The sequence below is a fragment of the Prionailurus bengalensis genome, chromosome B3 (assembly GCF_016509475.1).
Source record: "Prionailurus bengalensis isolate Pbe53 chromosome B3, Fcat_Pben_1.1_paternal_pri, whole genome shotgun sequence".
Classification (NCBI taxonomy): Eukaryota; Metazoa; Chordata; class Mammalia; order Carnivora; family Felidae; genus Prionailurus; species Prionailurus bengalensis.
In genome coordinates, this window is record NC_057355.1 from 54,639,271 (window position 1) to 54,662,982 (window position 23,712).

General features: G+C 34.9%; 1 protein-coding gene across 3 annotated transcripts in view; it reads left to right on the forward strand.

Annotated features, from left to right (window-relative positions):
• The first annotated feature begins 13 nt into the window (after window positions 1-13).
• Window positions 14-23,712, forward strand: part of FAM227B (family with sequence similarity 227 member B) — a 202,409-nt gene continuing 178,710 nt past the window's right edge. Inside the window, exons 1-7 of one of the 3 annotated variants that reach the window (XM_043555450.1) lie at window positions 14-207; window positions 3,921-4,058; window positions 6,912-6,965; window positions 15,383-15,614; window positions 16,966-17,033; window positions 22,593-22,628; window positions 23,331-23,435. In XM_043555450.1, the coding sequence (XP_043411385.1) occupies window positions 4,011-4,058; window positions 6,912-6,965; window positions 15,383-15,614; window positions 16,966-17,033; window positions 22,593-22,628; window positions 23,331-23,435 (543 nt within the window). In that variant the 5' untranslated portion in view covers window positions 14-207; window positions 3,921-4,010. The remainder of the gene's footprint in view (window positions 208-3,920; window positions 4,059-6,911; window positions 6,966-15,382; window positions 15,615-16,965; window positions 17,034-22,592; window positions 22,629-23,330; window positions 23,436-23,712) is intronic. The other 2 variants (XM_043555451.1, XM_043555452.1) reach the window with 2 other exon arrangements.

The window sequence follows — 23,712 nt, forward strand, 5'->3', positions numbered from 1 at the left end:
GGCTGGGGAGGGACGCGGGGCGGGGTTAGAGGGGGAAGTCCCGCCTTAGCCTCTCGGGCTGCGGGCGGTGTAGCCTCTCTGCTAGAGAGACAGGATCCCAGGGCAGTGAGGCCCGCTTGGTGAGGCTGAGCTTCCACACCCTGCCAGCCGAGTTTCCTGCTTAAGTGGCACGCGGTTCTGGAAGTGTACCCTCAAGGTGTAGTTGCAGTGAGTTGTGAAAAATGCTGATCCCACGGAACACTTTTCCATTTTTCCAATTCCAAAAATGTTTTAGTCGTGAGAGAACTTGGTTCTGTTACGTTTTTATGGCTATGTCAAGATGAGTACTTCGTGCGGTGCGTAGTAATGAAAGCTCTTAGAAACATTGTACCTTGATGGTTTGGTTCTCTTGAAAACTACACACCACTCTTTGTGTACTCTTCCATTTTGGAATTAAGCATAATACGTGGGTGGATTATTAAACCACGTTTCCTTACCCCACCCCAAAGAAAATCCCAACCAATTGTGAGATTCAGAAACACAATGGCCAGATATTAAGCATTGTATTTATTGAGTACTTTGAATTTAGCATGTAAGAGGTAAAGGACAGAACCTTGCGCTAGACGAGCTTAGGACATCAAGTTAAAACCTGGGTAGTACAGAAAACACAACGTGACTAGTAAATTGTAGTAATTTTACAACAGCTCAGAATGGAGTGGTCAACAAAGGCTCATTGGTTGGACTTGAGTAAGGCCTTGAAGAATGATTATGGCTTAAGAGCAGTGCTTTTCAAGGGGAATGTGTGGGACCCATTGGTGGAAGTCCCATTTGTAAGCAAGGAAATGTAGTGAGTCACAGCTACATGTTTTTAAAATTTTTATTAATTTTTAAAGTAAGTTCTAGGCCCAGTGTGGGACTTGAACTCATGACCCTGAGAGCTGTAGTTGCAGGCTCCCCTGACACAGCCAGCCAGGCACCCCAAAACTACACATTTAAAAAAATGAAATAGTATACTGTGGAAATGTCAGCACATGGCACTTGGTGAAGTATTATTTCATGGAGTTTTAAATTGCAGACAGTCCCTGGTTTAACTTGGGATTTTTCGACCTTATAATGGTGTGAATTCAGTATGCATTCGGTAGAAACCAAACATTGAGTTTTAACTTGATATTTTCCTGAGCTACCCATATGTCATATGAAATTCTCTTGTGAGCAGCCATATCAGCCAGGCCATCACAAGGGTAAACAATCAGTACACTTACAACCATTCTGTTTGTCACTTTCAGTACAGTATTCAATTACATGGGATATTCGATACTTCATTATGAAATAGGCTTAGTGTTAGATGATTTTGCCCAGCTTTAGGCTAATGTAAGTATTCTAAGCACATTTACGGTAGCTAGTCTATGATGTTTGGTAGGTTGGGTGTATTAAATACATTTTCAACTTAACCATGGGTTTATCGAAACTTAACCCCATCATAAGGAAGATCTCTGTGTGGGTGCGTGCATTTATAAAATGTACGTCTTCTTGTGCATTTCTCTTTAAAAAGTTTGAAAGCCACTGCTTTAGGAGGAAAGATGAACTTTCTGGGTGGAAAAGTTAACAATAGCAGAGTCTCCAAGCCAAGAATAAATAATTCATGCCTTTTTCTTCTTTAACTGCTTTAGTTCAGGTGCTCAGGTTAAAAAAAGCAAATGATACTGTTTATTCATTGAAGTGATGTGAGTATTGGGTTACTTGTGCTCTGTAATACATTAGTCCAAAACATGACTTAAAACAACTTTTTTATTGTGTTCATGGATTGTGTGTTCAGCATGGCACAGAGAGTCAGCTTTTCTCTGATAACTCAGCTCGGAAGTCTATGAATGCCAGCAGAAATCCTGTGTGTAAGACTCTCCATGTGGCCTGAACTTCCTCACAGTATGGCAGCTGCATAATCAGACTTCTGAGTGCTCCACAGTCCAGCATTGCCATGAACAAGGCAGAAACTACATGTTCTTTTCTGACCCAGTATCAAAGAGTAACACAGTGTCACTTCTCACACATTATTTTGGTTATAAGTGTGTCTTAAAACCTGTCCAGATTATAGGAAAGGGGACATAGATAGATACCACTTCTCAAAAGATTGTCAAGGAAATTGTGGCCATTTTTTTTTAAACCACCATGATGAATTTACTACTGTCACAGAAAACCCCGACATTTCAGGGGTTTGATACAATAAATTTTTATTTCTCACAGGAAATTCAGAAGTTACTAGTCAGATGAAACATTAGACTCAAGGATGCAGGTTGTTTCTTGTGTTCTTTTGTTTAATTTTTACTGGTTCTACTATCTCCTAAGACTTGAGTCCACAGCTCATCTGACAAGAAAGAAAGCATGTTGAATCATACCAAAAGTTTTAGAGGTCATCCCTAAAAACTGGCATATATCACTTTGCCCACATATCAAAGATCCCTCCCCCTCCCACTTTACTGCATGTGAGCTTTGGAACTGTAGAGAAACATACACATGTTGGTAAGCACTAACAGTTGACATATTCTAGGTTTTTCACCAAAGCCTGGTAGTTCCCAACCCCTCCATTCTATTCTCAGTTCTCTCAAAAGGAAAATTCTTTCAAGACTTTTTAATAATTCTTTTGTTATTTACTGTATATGTCATAATATATTACAGTGTTTTGATTTTTTCAATTTCAGACATTTTTCATTGACTTTCTTCTAAGGAAGTCAATGATAAAGCTCTTTTATAACACCACCCCCAGGTACAAGAACATTCCTTCTCTCTCTACCTGTACACGTTCTTATCCCCTCATCTCTCAATGTAGTAATATCTCAATTTTTGTTTAAATTCACATTTGTAAATATCATTCAACCCTGAGCCACATATGATCAAGTTAACTTTTAATACAACCTTTTACTTTCTTTTGTTTAATAATAGCCAAATTGTTGTGTAGTTATTAGTAATCTGTCCTCAGACATTCTGCCAAAGTGGTAAAGCATTATAATCAAATATAGCAATTAAAATATTTCAACCTAGCAGATCATTTTTTCCTCCCATATACATTTTCCTTTCATTTTTTAAATTCATTTCTACTAAGGGTTTATTTTTTTCATCTTTTAAAAGACAGACTTTTGGTTTGTTGATTTCTCTGTTTTCATATTTTTATTTCATTGGTTTCTGCTCATACCTTTCATACCTTTTTCTATTTATTTAAAAAAAATGTTTAATGTTTACTTATTTTTGAGAGGGAGAGAGACAAAGTGTGAGGAGGGGGGGCAGAGAGAGACACAGAATGTGAATCAGGCTCGAGGCTCTGAGCTGTCAGAACAGAGGTCGAAGCGGGGGCTCAAACCCACAGACCATGAGATTATGACCTGAGCCGAAGTTGGATGCTTAGCCAACTGAGCCACCCAGATGCCCCATCGACTGTGTTTTCTTTTGATTATAGGTCCCATTTTACTTCTTGTTTGTACATCTTCAATTGTTTTATTGTGTATTAGACATTATGTGGGAAAAATTATAGAGGATGAAGTATAATTTAGCACAAGCCTTTTTATCTCCTTGACATTCAAAGTGAGATACTGATCTTTTGATTCCTCCTAGACTTGAGTTGAACTTTACTTTTGCTTTAATTGGATTGAAGTTCACCTGTGTCTAACCCAACTTCCAACTTCCCTCTTCATAGCCAACTCTTATATCTTGTCAATATTCAATTGGGAGAAGTTGGAACTGATTTTTTTTTTTTTTACATTTTTGCTTCACCTTTGAAGTCAACTCTGTCAGGGCCCTGAAGCCCAAGTAATGTTAAGAATGTGTTGGCCTCTTTAAGTCCTCTATCTTTCCAGCCCCTCCTGAACTGCTGCTTTTTTGATAAAACTCAGAAGGGAGTCATAGGGTCTGGGCAGGGATTGTTTGTCTGAGTCATTTGTTTTTGTATTTAGGTGTCTTTCAGACTCCAGTTTGTTCCTCCAGCTCATGCAGATGCTTAAGGTCCAGCTAATTTCTCTTCATCTCTGCAAAGTTCCTGCACCATGGCAGACCAACAGTTCCCTCAATGGATGGTTAAAGATCACTGCCGGGTAAGGAAACTGACACAGCTTTATGCTCACTTATAAAGGGGATTTTTTTTTTTTAAATTTCTGGTCATCCAGGCTTCCAGGTAGAAAGGCTTCATGGGCTTGCAATTGCACAGGCCCTTATGATTAGATGGACCCTACACTTGGTTTAATGGTCTGATATTACCATCTTAAAATTCTTAATAATTTTTGAACAAGGGGCTCTGCATTTTCCAAATTATGTAGCCCATACTACTTACTAGCACCCACTACTCTTCACTAACCTCATAGAAAAGTGAGATTTTTATTTTGTCTGGGTTTCCCTTGTTGTTACCAGGGAAGCATAGGTGTTTTGCATCCTTCTACATTCTACTTAGAGCAGAAGTCCATTTAATTTATTCCTACCTCTTTTTAACACTAACCTTAGAGAACTTTGGAATTTTATATTGAAATTAGCTGGAACTTGTGTGAGTTTTACTTCCTTAACTTATTTTTCTAATTTTCTTTAATTGGAATGTATTATTTTCCAATACAAGTAGGTAAAAAAGTTATGTATATATGTGTGTATACATACACACACACACACACACACACACACACATACATGCACGCACAATGAAATATTATGCAGCCATAAAAAGGATGAGACATTGCCATTTACAACAATGCAGATGGACCTAAAGTGTAATAAAGTGAAATAAATTAGAGAAATACAAATACCATATAATTTCAGTTATATGTGGAATCTAAAAAGCGAAACAAATGATTAAACAAAAGCAGAAATAGAACTTTAAATACAGAGAACAAACTGATGGTTGCTAGAGTTAAAGGGATGTGCAAAATGGGTGAAGAAGAATGGGAGATACAGGCTTCCAGTTGTAGAATGAATAAGCTGCAGGAATAAAAGGTACAGCATAGAGAATATAGTCAATGATGTTATAATAGTGTTGTATGGTGACAAATGGTAGCTGTACTTCAGGCGAGCACAGCGTAGAGTTGTTGAATCACCATGTTGTACACCTGAAACTAATATAATGTGTGTCAACTCTTCTTAAGAAAAAGAAATAAATAAATTAAGGAAGAAAGAAAAGAAAAGAGGAAAGAAAAGAAAAGGGGCGCCTGGGCGACTCAGTCAGTTAAGCGTCTGACTCTACTTCAGCTCAGGTCATGATCTCACAGTTTGTGAGTTCAAACCCCACATGAGGCTCTGTGCTAACAGTGTGGAGCATGCTTGGGATTCTGCCTCCCTGTCTCTCTGCCCCTCCCCTGCTTGCTCTCTATGTCTCTCTCAAAATAAATTAAAAAAAAAAGAATTTTTAAAACAGAAATATGGGGATTTTTTTAGTGCTTTGTACTAGAAGTGGTCTGATAGCCATTATAAGAAAAAGGCAACATTTAAGTTGTTCTAATTAGCTTCTTTATATTTCATACATTTCAAAATATACTGATAGCTTTCTTCTAGATGACTACTACATTCACTCTCTCTGAAGATATTGTATCCCTAATATTTTTTTTGTCTCTAAGCATTCTGTGCATACCATCTCTCTTATTTCTTACCCTTCTCAATCTAGAGTCCCATGTTTTCCATTAAATTTTTGTGACAGCTCAATGCAGCTTTGCTTCTGAATGCTTCTTTTTGTAACGATTGTCACATATTCCTTTTATTTTGTTATTTGTTATCTGTTATATATTTGTTTATATTCACCATATTTCAAACAGTATTAGAGAATGAAATATTCTCTTCAACCTCAAAAGTGTAGCTATTTTTACAAAACTATGGTGATTTTGTAATCTTTATCATTTTATATATGCGAAATATATGTTATGGTAAATTAAAATGTGCTGCAATCTTTTCAGACATGCCATCATCAGACCATTAGGATATTGTATTAGGATATTCTGAATTCCTCTTATTTTTGCCTTCTTCTAATGGGTTTTTCATTCTCTAGAAATGATCATATTATTGTTCTGAATAAATACTCATTTTTCTGATATCTATTTACTCATTTATTCATTAATTTATACACATTGCAAGTACTTATTGTGTACTAATCCTGAGTGAATCATAGTATGAAATTTTCACAATTCAGCAGTGACTTATACCATAGTTTCTATCCTCATATAGATACAAATCTATGTGTTACTGAAGAGAATCTTTTGGGGAACAAGGAGGACTTCCTAGAACAAGTGACTTTTAATTTGATATTTAAAATAAGATCAAGAAGGGATTGGACAGAGAAGGTTTGGAACAGGGAGCCTTCCAAGCAGAAGTAAGAATGTGTACAGTCTCTAAGGCAAAGAAGAACAAGATGTGGTCCTGATTAAAATTAATTTGTCTAATGAAAGAATATGTTTTCAACTTATGAGGAAACTACTAATAAAATCGGACTATTACTTATTACATGGAAATATCCAAACATTTAAGTTACTTTCACCATGTCACTAGTGTGGCCTTTTATTAAATACTTCATCAGCAAGAGAGGCAAGTTAATATATTTTTGGCTTTGGATTTATTGTAGACACCATCCAACATAGCCCAAAATATCTTGGAACTCTTGTAGGAATTTGAAGTTAGGACATTCAACAGGATTAATGTGGAGTTTTTTCCCCTAGAAGCAATATATAAGAAGGAAGCCTTTTACAGAATTTGGTTTAGAGGCTCAGAATTTAAACACTGATCTCTGTTCCTTTTCAAAGTGCAGGGACTTTACAAAGTGAATATTTTACAATGCCTTATGGCTCTGAAAATTATAACTTAAGTCCAGGAGCATCATTTATTTAAGCAAATTATGTGTAAACATCATAAACAGTGTTAATTTATGTTGAGTTTGTTAGCAATATTTATATTAATTAGCAATGTTGATTTTACTTCATTAGAAAATGCATAAACCTCCAATGAACATTGAAGAATTCTTAAAGTTTCAAAATTGGGTAAGTAGTACATCTATTTTATGTGCCATCACATCTTTTAAAACCTCAGTTGTGAAGATATGGAAGGCTTAAGAAAAGACTGAGAATAGAAATTCAAAAAAACTACATTTCAATGTGGGAAATACTTATAAATATTTATCTCCTTTCAGTAGGCTCTATCTTGTAGCCTTGTCAATATTCTATTCTCTTTTTGACTTTGCGAAAATTTTAGATCTGTATCCCATCAGAAGGATGATACAAACGTTTCTATATAATTTTGCTAATATGTTTGTTTTGAACATTTACACCTTAAAGAATATCTGATAATTATTGGTACTTCCCTCATTTATCCATGTACCACAGTTTAGACTCACAGGTAATTTGCAGGGGTGGTGTATCAGTTTCTTTGATTGTTGAATCAGGGTGAAATATTCAAAACTGTGTTTTCATGTTGAAAGCTCCTGTTTCCATTGTTAACATTTAAGTACTGACTTCTGGAGTTATTGGGCTTGCTACAAGTTTTCCCTTGGGTCTGTTTACTCGTGAGTCTGAAGATCAGGTTTGTTTTGCATCGGAGAGTGTCAAGGACTAGGCTAAAGATGTTAGTGTGGAAAACAGAGAGAAAGGAGACTTTTTAAAAATGAGGTGTGTACATACTTTGAGTAATTTGGACTGAATAATTTGTACCTATTTATAAACAGAATTTGCTATACTAAATTTGCAACTAAACTGTTGAGAATAGGATTGCAAAAATACCTATATTTTTAACATCTATTTTCAATTCTTTGTTTAAATAAGTTTTTTTTTAATGTGTTAGAAAAGCACTGAATTCCCTTTAGGAGCAAATAGAATATGAAGATATTCCTAGTTTCCAAGAGTTTATTTCAGTCACTGTAGCAGAGCCAAATATTTTAAACAATTATTAGCACAAACTTTTTGCAACTACAGTAAAACCTTGGTTTGCAAGCATAATTCACTCTGGAAACATGCTTATAATCCAAAGCACTTGTATATCAGAGCAAATTTTGCCATAATAATGGAAACTCAGATGATTCTTTCCACAACCTGAAATACTCATATAAAAATGATTACAGTACTGTAATATAATATAAGATAATAAAAAAATACAAAGTATAAAGAAAAATAAGCAGATTAACCTGCACTTACCTTAGAAAACCTTTGTGGCTAGTGTAAGGGAGACAAGGGAGGAGGGTTATTGTGTAGGACAGCCTTCACTATCACTAACGGAATCACTGCTATCTATTGGCTCAATGGCATCTTTTTCTTTTTGTGCAACTTTAACAAGGAACCTATCCAATGACACTTGATTTTGTCTCCTTTTGAGGATTTTGCAGAAATGTGACATTGCATTGTCATTAAACAGTTTCATCACTTGCACTGCTACAGCCTTATTTGGCTGGTGCTTTTCTACAAAATTTTGCACTGTTTCCCACATTTTACACATCTCCCTAATCTCATTTGAAGTGAGAGATTTCTCCTCTTCCTCTGCAGCCGAGATGCAGATGTAGACTTCTAAAATTGTGCAACTTCAGCTACTCACGTACCTTGTTCATACTTCTCCATGATTTCCTTAATTTATACTGGAATCATTTCCTTCTTACCACCTTTCTTTTCAACCTTTTTCTGTACAAGGGCCATTGTATACACTTGCACGGGTGTTGACTATAGTACATTATTGAATTCTTCTCATATACTGTATTTAATGTAACTGGCAATAAGGCAGCTGAGGAAAGGGTCTATATCTGCAGGCAGCCTGACCTAGAATGAAGCAAAGCATTCCTAAGCTTACTGTTGTATGGAAAAGCAAAGGACTGTCCAAAAGGTGCCTTGAAGTGACAAAAATATACTAGTGCCAGTTGTGGGCACCTTCCAACATTCTGAAAAATCACTGATTTCTGCCAAACACCACAACCTGAGACTGAGCAATCCAAGCATGGAAGACAATCACCCACAATTCCACAGTGAGAGAGAGAGAGAGAGAAAGAGAGAGAGAGACATGGAAGAACCATAGGCTCAGTTGTGATCATGTGACGTTCGGGGTCATGTACTACTCATATTGCAAGACATTGCTCATTTATCAAGTTAAAATTTATTAGAAATGTTTGCTCATCTTGTGGAACACTCACAGAACAAGTTACTCACAAGCCAAGGTTTTACTGTTTTTTGATTTAAATAATGATGGAAACGTGCTATAGCCTAATCACAATGTTTGGGGTCTTTTTAATGCCAAGGGGAAAGGATTATAGTTAAACCAAAATCAGCAAATAATTATGGAGATATTTAGACTATACCATCATATATGCTTAAAGATCTATGATTTCAGATGAAAATTTCTAATTATTTGAGTTGGAAAATGCATAATCACTCTGCTTAAATTAAGAATAATGCTGGGGCGCCTGGGTGGCGCAGTCGGTTAAGCGTCCGACTTCAGCCGACTTCACGGATCTCGCGGTCCGTGGGTTCGTGCCCCGCGTCGGGCTCTGGGCTGATGGCTCAGAGCCTGGAGCCTGTTTCCGATTCTTTGTCTCCCTCTCTCTCTGCCCCTCCCCCGTTCATGCTCTGTCTCTCTCTGTCCCAAAAATAAATAAAAAACGTTGGAAAAAAAAAAAAGAATAATGCTAATCAGGGGCACCTGGGTGGCTCAGTCGGTTAAGCGTCTGACTTCGCTCAGGTCATGATCTCACAGTTCGTGAGTTCAAGCCCCACATCAGACTCTGTGCTGACAGTTCAGAGCCTGGAGCCTTCTTTGGATTTTGCGTCTCCTTCTATCTCTGGCCTTCCCCCACTTGTGCTCTGTCTCTCTCTATCTCTCAAAAATAAATAAATGTAAAAAAAAAAAAAAGAATACTAATCAAATCAAGATGACAGGTTTATGCCAGCCCTTTACCAAAGATAGAATAAAATAAAAATCAAACCAAATGTTTTATTAATGGCATGTAAGAAGCACTGTCCTTGTGTCCAAAGGCCAGCGTTTATATTGATAGCTTTCAATTTTTATCATATGGCATTTGATAAAGTAACGTATATCTATTTGTACTGTTTTATCACTTATGGATTTATCTGTAAAGTTGTTCTTATTGTCTCGATTTCCCAACCAAATACTTGTAATCTGTAGTTACTTTTTTTCAAGACATGACTATGTCTATGCATTGCCATACTATTGAATATTTGAAAGCATCCAGGAATAAAATGACTGGATATTTAATTTCTTATTTGCTGGACAAAACTTTTATCTTATAGGCAATCATAAGAAAGTAATAACTTCCTCAAATTCATTTAAGAAATATTTTTGAGTGCCTATTACAATTAGAATATACTAGTGAATAAAAAGAGGCAAAGATCCCTGCCTTCATGGAACTGCTTTTTTTTTTTTTTTAGAATTGAAGCATATGATAAACAAGCAAATGAATAAAACAAAATATAAATTAAATATATTCTAAACTGCTTATGGCCTCCTGGAAAGCCTATCTATTAATTTCCCTCTAAAATATAAAAGCAAAGGTGTGTATCTGCATAGTGGTGTAGTGGTTAAGGACAGAGGCTCTGGTGTCAGATTGCCTGTGTTCAGATCCCAGCTCCACTCCTAGCTAGCAGTAGACCAGTACCTGGAACCTACATGTTAGCTGTTAGTTTCTCATGTCTTATCACTTATCTTTCATCACGTCATCTAAAGATGTCTCATTTTGGCCGATTCCTACCATTTTTATTTTTCTTTTGTAATTTTAATATTTTGTACCTTCTACTCCTGTCTTTCCCCTCTTCCTATTTCTTGTTCTAGTTCTGTGTACTTTTTTACCTCTGGTCATTTCTCATTTATCTATTTGATCAATTCCCACATTCTCTTCCTGCTTCTTTCCCTTTTACTCCATCACCATTCTGTTTCTATTTTTATTTTTATAAAAATATTTTTGTATTCTGTTTTTATAACAGCCTCTTGTTCCACTAGTGTTGCATTACTATCAATTCTTTGACTTATCCTGTTCATTCATTCATTAATGATTTTTATCCACTACCTACCAGGTGCCAGGTATTGTTCTGGACCCTGGAAATACAACAATGAATTTACATCGTGGAATTTACATCCCCCTCCTTCTGCACTGTTTCCCTTTAGTGTTACGCTTTTTTAGTCCTTTTCAGTTCTTTAGGTACTCAAGAGTTGGTTTGAATTCTTTCCTTATTTACACATCTCATTTGATCTTCGCTGATGTTTATTTCTTCCTCTGTGTCCTGTTTTTCTGCTTTCATGTGACTTTTATTTAAGAGTACTTTATGTTTGTATCATTTTTCATTAACAAGTCTGCTACACTTATAATCCATACCTAGAGAGTACTCAGATCCCTACTGTGATTTTTCTCAGAAGATCAAAGGTACTTTATGATGGAATAATTATTTCAATCCCATTGTCTTTCTTTAGGGAACAACCTATTTATTTATCTGTTTGTCTGTTTATTCATCCATCCATCCATTCATTCTTTAAAACCCTCCTTTTTTTAAAGCTTAAGGAAAGAGTTAAAAGTCAATTCTTCTAACCCTGGTCATTCTTCATATTTTTTACTCATTTTTGGAAACCTCAGCACTTTTTTTTAGGGCTTAGGACATGGGTGAAGACCTAATCATATGTTCAGTAAACAAAATCTCTTTTCAAACTTCAAGAGAGCCCTTCTGTCTAGCTACTAGGCTCAATCTCTAGTTGTGTACCAGTATGTCATATTCTGTGCCTCTGCCACTGCCAAAGTTTAATTGCAGTAATTAAACATAACAAGCACATAGCCGATTCTTGCTTCACTGACCTTTTAAATAAGATAAATGTCTTCCTGAAGTTATCACTGAAGACTATAGTGCTATAATGGAGAATTTAACTCTTTAGGGAACAGAAATTTCCAGTCCAATTCTTTTGTCTCTTTGGAATTGGAATACATTTGTTTTTTTTTTATTTTTAAAAAAAAATTTTTTTTTTAACGTTTATTTATTTTTGGGACAGAGAGAGACGACAGAGCATGAATGGGGGAGGGGCAGAGAGAGAGGGAGACACAGAATTGGAAACAGGCTCCAGGCTCTGAGCCATCAGCCCAGAGCCCGACGCGGGGCTCGAACTCACGGACCGCAAGATCGTGACCTGGCTGAAGCCGGACGCCTAACCGACTGCACCACCCAGGCACCCCCATTTGTTTTTAAATTAATATAATCACTGTGGACTCCGGATGCTTAAACCCTAGTAGTGTTGATTTTCTCTCTGCCAGTAACGACATCATTTTTGCCTGGCTGCTCTTCTCCTGTTGGCTGCTAGTTGACTCCAGTTTACCTTCCCTAGGACTGGCCACAAAATTTACTTTCAGATGATACTCTATTCAAGGAGCAGGTGGTTGAAGGAAAAATAGAAAGGAATAATAAATGAAAGTAAATAGAGAAATGAGGGGGAAAGGCAAGTATGATCTGCCACAAGATCACCGTCTGGTATCCATTTAATCATGCAACCACAAAGAAGCCAGTGAAAAATCAGGAAAGTACAGAAGACAGAATCTTATATCAGGCTTATAGGATTACGGAATACTTTATTCACCTCATAATATACTTCAATATCTTGGGAACAAGGATTGTGATATCTCAAGTCTGGCATAAGGATACATTTTTCATTAAGGTTTGTGTATATTGTAAAATCTTGCAAATGCATTTCCATTTTAGTCTCTCCTCTCTCCCAAATCTCCTCTAACAATAGCAACACATGACCCCTAGGGACTGTTTTCAAATGTGGCTGTCATTCTGACTTGACAATGTTTGTTTCCAAGAATTGCATCCTGTGATTATATCTTATTCTTCCAAAGTCTTTGTACTTTTTGATACATAAGACCCAAATTTTAATGCAGGAAACTTCTCCAGGTGGTTGTGTCTTGTTTAAGATACAATATGTAGGAGTTGAGAGATGGCACTTAGGTATCTAAGTGTATTCTTTTTTCTAAAATGGTAGAGGGACATAGATACCTGTAGGAAAGTTTTCTAGAGTTAGAAGCTAGATATTATTCAGGTACCTGCTATTATTAGAGAGTATAATTTATAAATAAGACATGTATGATGGGTTCAGAAAGTCTTTAAAGGAAGAAAAAGGCAAGTGGATTAGACCAAAGCTATTTAAAATTTTAAATAATTCCTGATCTGCAGACTTCATATTTATTCCCATTTAGCTAAATTCCCAGAATATCTCACCCAAATTCCATTCCAGAGTTTATTCTCTGCAGATTTTCTACCATTGCAAAAAACATTCTTTTACTCATACACCTTTCTTAATGTAGGCCAACTTTTTTTGTTTTGCTATTAGTTGATTATAATTAAAAGATAATCTTGTATTTAGATTTTCAAATATTATTATGAAACTCCTTCCTTTCCCTTCATTTCCCTTTCTCTTCTTCCCTTACTCTCTTTCCTTTCCTGAGCAATTTAGTCCTGAAGCCACTTTGGGACCCAAACAAGGCAGGTGTCCATATTGGCACTGGGGAGGAGGATGTACTGTGATGGCCCTGGGAAAGCTATCTGAATTCAACCATGGTGAGGAGGGTATACATGTGATGCCTAAGGTCCAAGGGAGTGAGATGATATCCACCTGTAGCTGGGGATGAGGAGTTTTTCCAGGGATGTATGGAAGTAGGCTGTGGCTTGGTATGAGAAGTCAGAGCTCAGGTAGGGGTAAGGAAGGTATCCCTGAAGAATTGGCAGCCTGGCATTGGACATCAGAGTCTAAGCAGGATGAAAAGGGCATCTACATAGAAAAGAAGCTCCCAGTGAGAGGAGAGGTTGGTTACCTGAAAAGATTGATCAAATAAGTACATATACTAAAGATAATGGCAACTAGATTTTTCACTGTTGGAGGTGGTAATTGTACTATGGACAGAAAGAAAACTAGAATGTTTGGAATTGGAATTCCAGGTTTCACTGTGAACTCATGGTTTTAAATACAGTAAAACCTTAGTTTGTGACCATAATTCATTCCAGAAACATGCTTGTAATCCAAAGCACTTGTATATCAAAGCAAATTTCCCCATAAGAAATAATGGAAACTCAGATGATTCATTCCACAACACAAAAATATTTATATAAAAGTGGTTACAATACTGTAATATAATACAAAATAATAAAGAAAATACAAATGTAAAGAAAAATAAATGAATTAACCTGCACTTAACTTTGAAAATGTTCCTGGCTGGTGTGAGGGAGAGAGAGGAGGGTTATTGTGTAGGACAACTTTCTCTATTACTGATGGAATCACTGCTACCTACTGACTCAATGGAATCTTTTTCTGCATGGGGGCCATTGTGTATGCTCGCACAAATGTTGACTGCAGTACAATATTAATAAACTCTTATTATATACTAATATTAATAAACTCTTATTATATACTATATTTAATGTAACTGGTAATAAGGCAGCAGAGGAAAGGGTCTATGTTCTATATGTGCAGGCAGCCTGACCTAGAAAGAAGCAAAGAATTCCTAAGCTTACTCCTGTATGGAAAAGCAAAGGACTGTCCATAGGTGCTTTGAAGTGACAAAAAATACATGAGTGCCAGTTGTGGGCACCTTCCAACATTCTGAAAAATCATTGATTTCTGCCAAACACCACAGCTTGGGACCAAGCATCAAAGCTCAGGAGACGATCACCTACAATCAGTGAGACAGAGAGAGAGAGAGAAGAACCATTGGCTCAGTTGTGACCATGTGACTTTCAGGGTCATGCACTACTCGTATTGTAAGGCATCACTTGTTTATCAAGTTAAAATTTATTAGAAATTTTTGCTCATCTTGTGGAACACTCACAAAACAAGCTACTCATAATCCAAGGTTTTATGGTACAAAGAGATCAAAAAAAGACTGGGGAATTTGTAGACTGAAGGAGACTAAAGACTTATGAAGCCTAAATGTAATACATGACACTGAACTAGATCCTTTTGCTATAAACAGCATTATTGGTTCAGTTGATAAGACTTGCACAGAGTCTGAGAATTAGGTAGGAATAATGTATGACTGCCAATTTCCTGAACTGATGGTTATATTTGATTATGTAGGAGAATGTTTTTGTTTTTAGTAAATACACACTAATGTATTCGAGGAAGATGGGGCATCAGTCAAGTAAGCAACTTATTTTCAAATGATTCAGGAAATAAATTTTGTTTGATAAAACATTTGAAACTTCTAATCTTTATGATTGTTTCACAGTTTCAAAAATGCATTTAATAAAAAATTATGCTGTGTTGTGCAATATTTTGAACACCTGAAACTAACATAACATTGTATGTTAATTATATTTCAGTAATATAAAAAAAGATAATGCAATGGAATTAAGTCTCAATTTTAGCTCATTGATTTTGAATTCTATTATTTAAATTCATCAAAAATGATTTAGGTTGTATTCACTCACATTTTTTGCAGGATTATTGGCCAAGGGAAATCTATTTTGGAGACAGTGATAAATGGTTACACACTGTAAAGAAAATGAAAGAAGATAGTTCATTTACGTCAATTTATACACATCTGTGGGGAACTGTCCCTCGAATACATGATGCAATCATTACCATGGAGTCAAGATTAGGGGAATGTTCACTTCTTTTGAAAAACCATGCCTCTAAAATATTTGAGTGGAACAGCATAATTTCTGAGACAAGTAAACTTTATTTTTTTATAATGGTAAAGTAATGGTCACTTTTGTGTGTCTGCATGTCTGTCTCTGTGTGTGCATTCTCATAAAGAATGAAATCCTAAGTTGTAAAATATCTAAAAACATAAAATTTATTTTATTTTAAAACTTCTTCATTTCAACATAGTTCAGTCAACATTTTTAGTTGAACATGAACATGTGGATTTAATGGAAGTGTTGTTAGAACAAAGCCTAAAATAGTTGTGAACTTTGTTAAGCTAGAGTGGAGGTAGCAGAATAACAAGAAAACAGGGTTGCATCAACTCTGTGTTGGTACCAGAGACAAGCAAGGCAGCAAAGGTCAAAACGTAAGAACAGAAACACCTAAAACCCAAAGTAAGGTGAGCTACATGAGCTGGGTTAGCCTGTAGGAAGTGTTCAGCATTCAGTAGTGAAAAACTACAGACTGAATGAAGAGCATATCTGCTAGTAATGATTGTTTTTACCTTTTTTCAGTATTTATATAATATTTTTCTTATCTAGTTGTATTTCTTAATGCTTAGAGAGTAGCTTTAGGTACTAATGGTGATTCTTGTATTCTTTATTTAGTGGGCAAACTTTTCATAATACAATCCTTAAAAATGATAATATTGGTTTACTTACAAAGTCTTTTCTGTGTGTTAAATATATTTAATTAGTTATATTAGATATCTGACCTCCTTTTTTACATCTTGATTTGTCAAATTCTGACAATGTGTTTAATATATTATTAAATTCACTACTGTTTTAGTTTAAATTTTCTTACTGAATTTTTCATCATTTTTAGTGTTAAAAGTTTTTAAATTATATAAGCTATATATAGAGCTTGTATGTGTGTCTGTAATAGAGGGAGGTATAGAGAGAGAGTGAGCACAGGTGTACATTTTCAAAAAATATTTTATATTTTATATATATTTTATATATACTCATTGTCCTCAATATGTAAATGTCTGAGCTTCAACTCAGGTCTAGGTTACCTGACTTCAAAGTAGTCCCCCATAATCTTTCACTGGGCCTTGCTCCAAAGTACTGTACTTTATTGAATTTAAGGTGACCATGAAATAACCAAATGTAAGTAGCTAAGCTATTTGAAAAACATGGGCTTATTCAGTGGGAAATAACTGAGATAAAACTTTAGATTTAGGAGGAAGTACCAAAGACAAATTAGTTAGAACATGAAATTTCTAAAAAAAGGAAACCTAATACAGTATTTGTACATTCAACTAAGGATGTGTGTGTCTAGCATTATGCTTATCAAAATAGCTAGTTGATCTCATTAAATAGTTTAATATGTAATTTCTTTAAAGTATTTAAATTTTATCTAATCATTCCTTTAAAGGTTCTAAAAGAAAATTGGAAAGATACAAGGCATTTCTAAGGAAGCACCATAAGAGAAAGAAGATAATGGTATGGATGTGTGTTCATCTTCCTTGAAAAATTATATTTTCACAGAAAATATAATTACTATAATTTCCTAGATAAGCACCTATAGAATTTTTAACATTTCCCTTTAGTCTTTTATTGCCTGTGTATCTGTTTATGGGTTTTTAAAATAGGTGGACTCATATTCTTCTTTACACTCAGTATTAGAGTGTTGGCATTTTTCACATTACTATGTTACTTGAAGACTTAATGTATACAATACAACCTCCAGCTATTTAATAATTTATAATAACCTGCTTCACTATTATAATAGTGCAGATTCCATGTCAGTCCTCTTCCTTTAGAAAATATTAGCAATTACTTTTTATTACCTTTAAAATTGCTTTGTCAATTTTTGTTAAATCTCTTTGAGTGTCTGATTAGAATTATAATAGACTTCAAATGAACTTTTAGAAACCTAGTCCTTTTCAAAAATACATTCTAAAATTATATAATGTTACAGTCATGAAGACTTTAAGTACCACCACTAGCCTACCCACCTCATTAAATTTTGTTTTTTAAATTTCAAAATTACTTTGTTTATTCCTGATATGATTAAGGTAGTCATTTTAGAGAATCAGAAGAAATAGATAAGCAATAGAAAGGATAAGCGCTGTAATTCTATCATTTATCAGCAAATCACATGTATCTCACTATCTAGTTGTCACTTTCACCTTTCTTTTATTTTAAAAATAATTCAGAAAATTTGGATTAAATTATACATTTCTTGGGGCGCCTGGATGGCTCAGTTGGTTGAGCAACCGACTTTGGCTCAAGTCATGATCTCATGGTTTGTGAGTTCGAGCCCCGCGTCAGGCTCTGTGCTGACATCTCAGAGCTTGGAGCCTGCTTCTGATTCTGTGTCTCCCTCTCTCTCTGCCCCTCCCCCACTCATGTTCTGTCTCTCTCCGTCTCAGAAATAAATAAACATAAAATTTTTTTTTAATTATATATTTCTAATTCATTAAATGTATTATGAAATTTTCATCAATAAATATTTTTCTTCACCATATTAAGTGTAAACTAATGTAATAGCTCTTTGGTTAGACACTTAAGTTAGTTTTCATTATTCAGTATTATTTACAAAGCTGCTCTGAACTTATTTGGAGCTAAAGATTGTGCTCATCCAGGATTATTTTCTTAAGATAAATTTCCAGAAGTGGAACCGCATGGGAAAAGAAATGTGAAAACCTAAGTGTTTTGATATGTATTGCCAAATTGTTCTCTACAAAAGTAGTACCAATTTATATTTGTAACAATAGAGTTTGTGATTGATCCCTTACCCATTTCCTTGTCCACATTTAATACTATATCTTTGAATGTTTGCACAGTTGATTGACATAAATGTTATCAATTGCATATGTTTTACTAATGAAGTTGATACTTCAGGTTTTTCTTAGCCTTTGTGTTTCTATTACTGTGAGTTGCCTACTTATGAACTTCGGCCATTTGGGGGGCTGTTCTTCTTTCATTTTTACAGCTGTTTGTGCTTTAAAAATGTTAACTCTTTCAGTAATATGTGTTATACATATTTATACCACTTTCTTTGTAGCTTTTTAGCCCAAAGAAGGTTTTTTTTGGTCATACAGAATTTTATATTTTTATGGATCTATAATTTTCTATTGAAGTTTTCTGCCTTTAGTGCCATAATATTTAAGAAGTCTTCCTTCATCACAAGATCATACATACCTTCACCTGTGTTCTGTTGTATCATTCTTACAGATAATTGTGTGTGTGTGTGTGCGTAATTCTTTAATTCATCTCATGTTTATTTTTGTGTAAGGGAGTAAAACATAAGAATTTTGTTTTAGGTCATCAGTAAATTTGTGTGATTTTCTTCATATAAGGTCTAAACATCCCCTGTTAAATTAATTCTTAGGTATCTTAAGTTTTAATTACCAATGTCACTGAGATTTTTTTCCATTAGTTATTAAATGGATTATTGTTGGTATATAGGAAATTATTTTTGGTATATGCATACTAGTCAATAGTGTTAGTGGTTTCTCATCTTGTCTTCAATTTAGAAAGAATGATAGTACTTTGCTATTAAGCATCATTTTAAATGTTTAGATAACATTTTTTTTTTACACAATAAAATTTATTTTTATTCCTAGTTTTTTAAAGATATGTGTATGTGATGTTGATAGAGATCAGCTATAGCTATAAATATCTCCTTGCTCAAATACTTGAAAAAGAATCTCCATGGTTTGAAAAGAGAGGAAGATAATCCACAGTGATGATAGCAGAAGCTACTTTCAACTTTTAATCTATGAATGTGTCAGATTGCATTAGTAGCTTTTCAGAAGTTGAGCCATTCTTATATTCTAATATTCTCTTCTTATATTCTTATATTCTTAGGGTATACTTTTTTATTACATTACTGGATTGGATTCGCTATTGTTTTGTGTGGATGTTTGCATGTGTGTTTGATAAGATATGATTTTCTTTTGGTTTTCATATGAAAATTACACTAATCCCAGAAAATGAGTTACTTAGCTATATTTCTCTTTCTAGTTTGTAAACTATAGAATATAGTAGTTATATTGGGATATCATTTGTTTTATAGATATATAGATATAGATTTAGATATAGATAGAGATACAGATTTAGATATAGATTTAGATATCATTTGTCTTTTGGATGTTTGGCAAAAGTTGACTATGAACTTCTGTTTATTTAATTATTGTTTATATTTTGCAGGGGGATTAGGTAGGTTGACAGAAATGCTGTGTGGAAGTTAACAGATTTCATAAATATCAACCTGGGTAGATTGTCAAAGCATAATATTGAGTGAAAAAAACCAAATTACCCATTCATCAGTCAGTGGACATATGGGGTCTCTCCATAATTTGACTACTGTTGATAATGCTGCTGTAAACATTGGGGTGCATGTGCCCCTTCATATAAGTATTTTTGTATCCTTTGGATAAATTCCTAATAGTGCAGTTGCTAGTTCATAGGGTAGTTCTATTTTTAATTTTTGAGGAACCTTCATACTGTTTTCCAGAATGGCTGCACCAGTTTGCATTCCTACCAACAGTGCAAAAGTGTTCCCCTTTCACCACATCCTTGCCAACATCTGTTTTTCATGAGTAGTTTGTTTTAGAGGAGATGTGGTATATATATATATATATATATATATATATATATATATATATATACACATATATATATATATGTATATATATACAATGAAATACTACTTGGCGATGAAAAAGAATGAAATCTTGCCATTTGCAACAACGTGGATGGAACTAGAGGGTATTATACTAAGTGAAATAAGTCAGAGAAAAACAGATAACATATGATTTCACTCATATGTGGAATTTAAGAAAGTTAATAGATGAACATAGAGGAAAGTAAGGAAAAATAAGATTAAAACAGAGAGGGAGGTAAACCATAAGAGATTCTTAAATATAGAGAAAAAACTGAGGGTTCCTCGAGGGGAGGTGGTTAGAGATGGTTTTAAATGGGTAATGGGCATTAAATAGGGAACCTTTGGGGATGAGCACTGGGTGTTATGTGTAAGAGATGAATCACTGAGTCTACTTGTGAAGCCAAGACTATACTGTTAGTGAATTTGAATTTAAATTTTAAAAAAAAGCAAATTACCAAATAGTATGTACAGTTGATACGATTCCTTTAAATTTGAAAAACACACAAGAAGTGTTCATATTCTTCATGTATAGGTACACACATAGGTAAAAATCTGTTAATGGGATGGAAGGAATGCAAACCCAACAAAAATAATAGTGACTATCTGAAGGAAGGGAAACACCGAATAGAACTATAGAGATCATGGTAAAAAGGGAATCTGAACTTTATACTTTATTATATAAATTTCACATTTTATTTTAAAAATTAGTGTTAAGCAGGGGTGCCTGGGTAACTCACTTGGTTAAGCATCTGACTTTAGCTCAGGTCATGATCTCACAGTTCATGAGTTTGAGCCCTACATTGGGCTCTGTGCTGACAGCTCAGAGCCTGGAGCCTGCTTCAGATTCTCTGTCTCCCTCTCTCTCTGCCTCTCCCCTGCTCACGCTCTCTCTCTCTCTCTCTCTCTCTCTCTCTCTCTCTCTCAAAAATAAACATTAAAAAGAAAAGTCTTAGGCAAATACTAAAATGTCAACAGTAATCCATTCTAGGTTGTGGGAACATGAAAACACTGGTAATTTCTTTTTTTTTTAATTTTTAAAGGAATTTCAAAAATTCTGACTTTTGAATTTTATCAGATAACTTCTGAGGATCTATTGCAATGACCTTTAGATGAATTATACTAACAACAGTTTAAATTATTTTTATTGCTAAATATGTCTTATTGGATTTTTTTATCTGGATTTTAACATGTGTTATTTATATTTTTGTGATATCTTTTCTAGGTTGTATAATCAAACACTAGTTCTGTATTACTGTTACTGTGCTCTTTGAAAACTTCTAGTATATCTTTGCTTCCCACAGAATAAAGCCAGGACTTTGAGATTAACATTAACATTAACATCTTTCTAAATCTGACCCCATCCTCATTGACTAATTATATCTGTAGCTCTCAAGCACACAGCTGTCTGTTTTTATCATAATTGATTTTATTTTCCCTAAATCATCTTTTTTTGCTCCTTTGCATACTTTTTAAAATGTCAATAATGTCATCTTCCTTCAGTTAGTAATCTGCTCTCGTTCTTTCAAATTTGTTTCCTTTGTCATTTCCTTTATGACATACGTATTGTATAACGTGTGTGTTTATGTGTGTGATTTGCCTGTAAGTTTAGTTATTCCTGGAGGAAGTAGGGATGTGGAAATGGTCAAAAACTAATGTATACAGGCTACTTATTCTCTGTGTAAAGTAGAATGGGGGACATAGAGATACACCACCTAAACTGTCTGTCAAGGATCTGTTGCCCTAGCTGCTAAGAGTGCTTTAGGGGACACCCTTTAGCTGTCAGCCCCTTTCGGGGTTTGCTTCACCTACAGAGAAATTCCTCTTCTAAAGACATACTCTTCCAGGAACCACCTAAATCCAATGACTGATCAAGTTGGAGGTGGAAAGGCCTAGCTATTTCAACCCAGTGCAGGATAACTGTGATGGGCCCTTTCAGCTCTAAAGCCCTTTTTAGAGTGCTTTGAGGTTGTTAGGCATATATTACAGCTGACTTCTCTAACTTCCCAATTATGCCTCTCTCTTTGCCTTCCATAGATATTGATCCCAAAGGCACTCCCAGTAGATATTCTGCACACTAAATTTCACCTCAGAGTCTATTTCCCAGTGAACCAAAATGGCAATAAGTAGTTTTATATTTCTGTTATAGCCCTTTATCCTTCTGTGTTTTGTTTGTATACATATCTGATTCCCTTATTTAACTATGACTAGCTTGAGGGCAAGGACCATCTTTGTATTCCTAGCATCTAGCACAGCAACAGCATTCTAGGCTTCAGTAGGAGATACACACACACGCGTGCATACACACACCCACACAAGTTATCTGAACAAATTTACAAAATATAAAAATTTAAAAGATTTTTAAAGATTTTGTTTTAAATGTTTTCCAGCTTTCAGATGAAATGGAGACGAAGAAGACTGTAGAGGTATTTAAAATTTCTGTTCTATGAGATTATGTATCAAAAGTATTATGTAGAGGGGCGCCTGGGTGGCTCAGTCAGTTAAGCATCTGACTCTTGGTTTCAGCTCAGGTCAGAATCTTACAGTTCGTGGGTTCAAGCCCCTCATCAGGCTTTGAACTGATAGCTGTGGAGTCTGCTTGAGATTCTGTCTCCCTGTCTTTCTCTTCCCTTCCCCCACTCTCTCTCTCTCTCTCTCTCTCTCTCTCTCTCTCTCTCTCAAAATAAATAAACATTTTTTTAAAAGTATTATGTGGAAATGAAAAATGTTTATAATAACATAGATGTAGCTATAAATATAGATGGAGCCCTGAGGGAAGAGGTGGGTACAGGTATAGAAGCTTTCTCCTGCCTTTCTTTATCGGTAGTTTAGCTAAAATTCTTGATCATTTGGTTTATGTCAAAGTTGGTTCTGAAATATGATTTTGTTTTGCTTTTGTATTTGGCATATGAATATGCCAGGGCTCTTAATTTCATGGAATCAGAAAATATGAAGATTTTTTTAAGGTAGGATAAATATTTTTCACTTATTTTAATAGGAGAAAGTGAAATAATTATGTTAATGAATTATAGTTAAATATTTATTTATCTGTCTTCTGTAGTCCTGTGAGACTACTATACTGAAAAGGGTGAAGTAATTAGTGTTCTGTGATACTTCCTTCTTTCTAGGGTTGCAGCTTCTCAGGATTCAGAACAAATGAGCTTACTCAACTACCCAGACATTTGGATGCTGAACAAATTTATCTTTTTATTTTAAAAACCCAGAAGTTTGATGTACGTAAACATTGTTATTGTATGATACATTTTGAGAATATGATTTAATGAATCAGACCTTTATTTAAAGCTATGACAAATTAGGTATTAAGCATAAGCATGATTGAATTTTGAAGGCATTAAGTCTGGCAGGAAAAGACCAGTGATATTTAATACCCTGATCACTAGAAAAAAATGTATTGGACTCTGTGTTACTGCCTCAGGAGTCTGAGGCTGCTACTGTGCATTGCCTTGGCATGTGACTGTAACAAGTGTTTTCCCCTCCCTCTCCTGCATT